General features: G+C 35.9%; 1 protein-coding gene across 1 annotated transcript; it reads left to right on the forward strand.

Moving 5' to 3' along the window:
• Positions 1-1,313: 1,313 nt before the first annotated feature.
• On the forward strand, positions 1,314-5,035 carry LOC102212713 (taste receptor type 1 member 1-like). The gene is made up of 6 exons (XM_005732998.1): positions 1,314-1,495; positions 1,704-2,001; positions 2,095-2,820; positions 3,403-3,609; positions 3,886-4,006; positions 4,107-5,035. Exons 1-6 carry the CDS (start codon positions 1,314-1,316, stop codon positions 5,033-5,035), a joined length of 2,463 nt encoding a protein of 820 aa, XP_005733055.1.
• The last annotated feature ends 1,932 nt before the right edge of the window (positions 5,036-6,967 follow it).

A 6,967-nucleotide genomic window follows, 5' to 3' on the forward strand; every position in this document is an offset into this window, starting at 1 on the left:
GACCACATGAGCGCAGGACTCCATATAAAATTATTTTCTTTATGCATATTTTAAAGAAATATTTGATACAGATAACATTTACATTTTTCATCAAATTGAATTGAATTGCAGGTGACCCATAGGGGCATAAAAATACCTGTACACAAAACACGAGAAGAACACACATGATATTAGGATATATATTTTCTAAAAATAATCAGTTTTATGATGAATACTATGTTGAAACCGTAGCTTATGCCTGGCCACTTGTCATTGTTATTCACAGTGTAGTGTGTGCAAATGATCTCACCAATGTCCTGTTTGGTCAAAGGTTAGGTCATGCAAAACAGGATGTTTATGCAACAGGATGTATCATTTAGGCATAACCCAAAGATACATCCTCGAATTATTAATACAGTTTGCATGTATGCATATGCTTGTAACCCCATATTATTTTCCAGCCAAATCAGTACTTGTATACCGTCATACATGGGTTTTCCCTTAAGCAAAACCTACATTAAAGAAAACTCATCACTTAAGACTGTTGAAAGGTTGTAATAATGTGTCTATTCACTTAATTAGTTCTCTGATTTCCTTTGTCTTACTAACTGTCACTTTTCCTATGCTGCTCTCTTTTAGAGATCTGCAAGTAAATTTACGCTGCCTTTATGGTTTAGCTGAAAAAAGTGTAATAATAAATAACTGTATATAATATAAAATAATAATTGTATCATAAGAGAAAGCAATAATATATATAATGCTTTATCAGTCTCTAACAAAAAGTATATTTTGCCACTTTCTTGCAAACCCCTAATCAAAAAACTTTTACAACTATGAACATATTTACATGTAGTATGAGCCATTAGGGATTGTTAAAGACAGTGGTATTATTACATTCTTTTGAAAATTTATTCTAACCAGTGTGCTGCCAGTATTTATCAAGCCTCTCCAAGGATTCTTGGCTTAAGTTTTATCATGCAGTTTTCAGGCATTATGACAATGGGTTTCTGCATTGGATACATTTTTTTAATAAATCATTTTTGGTAACATATAATCAAGTGCAAGTTAAAAGAATGCCTCATTTATCCACAGCTGGGGGCATTTCAGTTACTATCCAGTCATCAAAGGCACTTAGCAACTTGAATGTGTTTTGCATACTAATTTGTGAATTGTCTTCCAACCATTAACAAGTACGTATGTACGATATCAACAGCCATGCATCATTAAGCTCATGGAAATAAATAGTGGTAACTTGCTCATACAAGTAGTGCATTGCTTCTTATAAGCACAGTGTAATCTCATTAGATGCCAGATCAGACTGGCAAATGGTAACTATGAGGCATTTTCTTACTTCTCTGTATCTGCTGGGAACTTTTTTACATACTTTGACTAAATGCACAATGTCAGCCACAGACTTCCATCTGGATGGAGATTATTTGATTGGTGGACTTTTTAATATTCATTATGCCCATGGCGGTATTTATCAAACAAAACCACAGGCCATTGACTGTTCCAGGTAAGCTTTCTAACCAAATCTTGATATGTGGAACTCTAAAAGTACCAAATGACACACCTTACATTATATAACTTCACCTAAACTAAGTCACTGAGTGTAACTTAGTAGCACATTTACATGTAACTACATTAAGATAACAACATTAAGTCAGCTGTGAACAATTTTTATGTTTCATTTAAAAACTTTTACTCTCTTTCTCTGTCAACAGTCAACCATTCAGTCTCTCAGACTATCGGAGGTTTCAGATGATGAGATTTGCTGTGGAACAAATTAATAACTCTACCTACATACTGCCAAATGTGTCCCTTGGGTATGAAATATTTGACCACTGCTCAGATACAAAGAACTTCCCAGGAATTTTAAATCTTATCTCAGTAAATGGCCTGATTCAACCTTGGTTTGAACCACTCAAGAATTTTTCCAGAGTGATGGCAGTGGTTGGCCCTTTTACAAGCACAGATGCCCTGACTATAGCCCCGCTCTTCATGACAGATCTCATTCCTATGGTAAGTTAAAATTATAAACTAAAATGAAGTTCACCTAAAGTCGTGAATATATGATGAGAAATAGTAAAAATGTCTCCATTACTCTCTCGACAGGTCAGTTATGGAGTTGGCAGCTCTCGCCTATCAAATAAAATAAAATTTCCTTCCTTCCTACGGACAGTGCACTCCAATGACGGGATGATTGAAGTCATTGTTAAGATCATAGTGCACTTCAATTGGCGCTGGGTTGCTTTCCTAAACAGTGACAATGATTATGGTCGTGATGGCCTAGATCTTTTTATAAAGAAGATCAACGGTACTGACATCTGCCTAGCTTATACGAATGCTCTCAATGACAATACAAACTACTCCCAAATATTCGAACAGATAGAAGCACAAAAAATACATGTTGTCATTGTTTTTGCTCCAGAAGCGACTTCAGAAGCTCTTGTTGAGACAGCAGTACAAGTGAATTTCAGAAATAAAGTGTGGATAGCATGTGACACCTGGTCCATTAACAAAAGGCTTTCCAAGATGAAAGGAATCAGAAACATTGGAACTGTACTAGGTGTGTCTCAGCCAGTAGAGACAGTACCCGGCTTCAATAATTTTATCTACTCTACCAAAAGACAGACGTTTTTTAAAAATGAAGCACAAAATGGGTTATGTAATCAGGCTTGCAACTGCAGCTACGTGACACCAGAGGATATAATTTCAGCAGATGCGTCTTATTCATTTACTGTTTATTCAGCTGTGTATGCCATTGCTCATGGTTTACACAATGCCTTGCAATGTGGAGATGGTAAATGCAGTGATAAGATTACCCTGTTCCCATATATGGTAAGTGTGCAAACAGTACTCGAGAGATTATGTGTTTCATCTTACTGACAACTGTAACCTCTATGTGTGTCTAAACATTTTAAAATACTGATCCTTCCTATCTTTTTTGTGATCACACACTGCATAGAGCAAGGTATATAAGGTGGGTAAACTAGAATAAGACGCCACCCTCTCTATCTCTAAGTTTATTGAGCTTAAAAGTCAGTATCAGAAGTAACATCAGAAATAGTTCTCCAGGCTTCTTGAAGGACATTGCAGCTGCATTTTGTTCTATTCTCTGTCAAGATCATCCCATACTGCACCAATCATGTTAAAGTCTGGACTCCTTTGGCCAGATTACTATTCCAGCAGAGTACCTGATCAAGGGGAGGGCATAGGCATAGTGTCAAACCTTACGTCTCTCTTAAAATGCATCCATCCAGCCATTACCTCCTACTTCTTGTGTCCTCAAAATCCTTAAAATGTACCCTTTCTGTAAAAGGTTTCACCATACTGCAGTTTCTCCTTTCTCTGGGCTATTTCAACAGCCTAAGTAATAAGTGTGAATATCCTGTTACAGTTACCTCTTTATGCCTACAACAGGTTTTAGAAGAGTTGCAGAAGTCAAACTTTACACTTTTAAACCAGAATATTCAGTTTGATGAGAATGGAGATTTCAAGTCTGGATCATACTCAGTAGTTTTCTGGAATCAGACTGGAGATGCACAGGAGATTGGCTTTTACAGCTTTTATCCATCTCTTCAATTCTTCATCAACAACACCATGATTAAATGGTACACAGATGGAGATGTAAGTTGTGTTTTTGAATCTTTTCATACAGTATATCAACACTTTAGACAGTATAAAGTAATCAAATCATCATTTTTTGTATCTTTTTTCCTTTCAAATGATACATTTGTACATAAAGACACACTAGTGTAGTTATTCCAGGGGCAAAACATACTATCGAGTAAATAAACAGATGGTGGTTGTTAGTATCTAGTGAGCAGCCCTAAATTTTAAAAACTGTGGCTGCAGTCCTTTTCCTGTTGTCTGTATATTTTACAAAATAATATCCTTGAACAGGTACCTACTTCATTATGTTCAGCAGAATGTCCTATTGGATATGTACAAAAGCAAACTGGAATCCACAAATGCTGTTTTAACTGTGAAATATGTCCAAATGGAACCTATATCAACATCACAGGTAAATTATTTTAAGAGTTTCATGTATCATAAGTTACCTGCAGCATTTTCTTTTTCAAAAATCAGTTTAATGATGGTCTGTCCTTTTGTTGTCTAAACAGAAGATCGCTACAACTGCATCAACTGCAAAGACACACAATGGTCTAAAAAAGGAAGTATTTCATGTGATCTGCGTGTAGTGGAGTATATGCCATTTACAGACAACTGGGCTATACTGATCATGGTCGGTGCCTGGGCCTTAGTGGGCATGGCATTATCCATGTCTGTTCTCTTTGTTGTTAACTATAACACGCCTGTTGTCAAATCTGCTGGGGGACCAATGTGCTTCCTAATTTTAGGCTGTCTCAGTCTGTCTAGTCTTAGTGTATTTTTTTACTTTGGCAAGCCAACAGTTGCTTTCTGTGTATTAAGATACTTGCCATTTCTGTTATTCTACACTATTTGTTTAGCATGTTTTGTTGTGCGCTCTTTTCAAATTGTTTGTATTTTCAAAATAGCAGCCCAGATACCCAAACTCCACAGTTGGTGGATGAAATATCATGGACAGCACCTAGTCATCACTGTGGCATTTATCACTGAGGCTTTCTTGCTTCTTATTAGCTATTCATATGCTGCACCCAAACCCTACCAAGACAAAGTTTGGTACCCAGACAAAATCCTGCTTGATTGTGAAATTAATCCTAAAGCAATATCTTGCTCTGTGATTTTACCTTTATTGTTGTGCTCTCTTTGCTTTGCTTTCTCCTACATGGGAAAAGACCTACCAAAAAATTACAATGAGGCCAAAGCAATAACTTTTTGTCTCCTCCTGCTGATCTTAACCTGGATTGTTTTTGTCACACAATATATGCTTTACCGTGGGAAATTCATCCTAATGTTTAATGCTCTGGCTGTACTCTCCAGCCTCTACTGCTTTCTGTTGTGGTACTTCCTCCCAAAATGTTACATCATCATTTTTCAGCCACACCGAAACACACCTAAGTACTTCCAAAGTCTCATTCAAAATTATACCAAAACAATTAGCCAATAGCTGCCTCGAATAATTTTGTGTCTCCACAGGCAGAAAAACTAATGTACTCAGGACCTTCTGCTAAAATGTTGCTTTTAAGTAATTTTCTTATTTAGATCAGGAGTTCTCTTTTGGTAAATATGCTTATGGATTTTTGTGACAAGAGTTAGATGAAAATGAATGAGAAGATGTTGTTCTCTCAAAAGTTACCAGTCTTACTTACACTTATGTTGCTCTAAATGAAATCATCTCTAAATGAGATAAGACAATTAATTAATTAATACCTGTTTACAATGTAAGTACATAAATATATATTTTCCTTTGGACCAAGATAATCTGGTTTTTTACCTTGTTCCTAGGCTTTACGATCAATTGGTTCTGAATAGAACCTTGTTCTCAACAAAGCCGTAGGAGAGTGGTATCAATTCTCTCATCTTATTCACAAGAAAGCAATTATGTGTACTGTATAAAATGTAAACTTTTCTTGAATGGATAGGTTTTCTTTGTTTGTTTTTCTGTAGTAGTAGCAGTACTAGTGCTTTTCACTCATGTTGCGCTTAATTAATAAGCAAAACCCAATAAAGTTTAACCATTACTAGACAAGTCGTGAATTCTCCAGACTTAATTTATTTATCAACACATCAAGTTTGGAAGCCAATTCTGTCCAACTGCAAAATGTTGTTTTGTAATTTTCCCTTTGTTATTGTGCTCTCTTTGTTTTCCCAACAGGCAACTTGTTTAAGCAAGGTACAGACAAATCAGTGATCATGTAGATAAGACATGAGATGTTTATTTACATTTTTCAGTGATGTTCTGTACCCCCTAGAGAAGGGGTGTCGAACTCCAGGCCACGAGGGCCGGTGTGCTACAGGTTTTAGATAACATCCTGGGTCAACACACCTGAATCAAATGATTAGTTCATTACCAGACTTCTGTAGAACTGCAAGGCACATTGAGGAGGTAATTTAGCCATTTAAATCAGCTGTGTTGGATCCAGGACACCGGCCCTCAAGGCCTGGAGTTCGACACCTGTGCCCTAGAGTATAGTAATACAACATCTCACTAAAAACATCCTTGTATACTATCATTCATTGTTCCGAATTTAGTCCAAGATGCATCTTTATTACAATGTGGATTTCTAAAATGCCTCTTTTCATGATAAATTGTGGGGTTTCCATCATTAATCGCCCGTTCTAGCAAACTTACCTAGCATTTATACAAAAGCACTGCTCTGCTCCTTGTTTAGACACTTTTTAAGGGTACTCAAGCATCCTTAAATTTCAATTCTATTATTTAGAAGTAATAATGTAATTTTATGTTATCTCACCTAATATCATATTCTGGCAAACTGTTTATTGACAATGTTGCATGTCAGAAGGAAACAGGTTTAAATGTCCAGTGTTCTTGATGTCATGATGTCACAGTGCACTGATAGAAGCACTGGATGCTTTAACAACAAGGCTTTACATTAAAGGTCATTTTTTGGCATTATTTATTAGGAAAAAAAGCATAATGTATTCATAGATATAGTGTGTAATTACGTCTTCCAACAAACTGATGCATTCTCATAAACATAAAATGTATCTTTTAAAAATACATAGGAGTGGGTTTGCTGTATGTTCCGATGTTCCTCCACCATATTTGAATACAGTGGCTGTGAAGGATATCTTCCTTCCAACTAATGGCATTTTACACGTGTGTGTATAATTCGCCAAAGGTGGAGAGTAAAAAAAATCATAGGCATCTGTGTACCATGGAGGGATTTTTATATTCATGGGCACACCTTCAGACTCAGCATATACAGCATCATACCTGTTTTATCATTAAAGACAGGGTCTCCTTCACCAAAGCAATGTTTTGGTGAAGGAAACTGTGCTAATAATAATAATAATAATAATAATAATAATAATAATAATAATAACAATAATAATAATAATAATAATAATAATAATA

Source organism: Pundamilia nyererei, unplaced genomic scaffold (genome assembly GCF_000239375.1).
Source record: "Pundamilia nyererei isolate P.nyererei 1_Seehausen unplaced genomic scaffold, PunNye1.0 scaffold00049, whole genome shotgun sequence".
Taxonomy (NCBI): Eukaryota; Metazoa; Chordata; class Actinopteri; order Cichliformes; family Cichlidae; genus Pundamilia; species Pundamilia nyererei.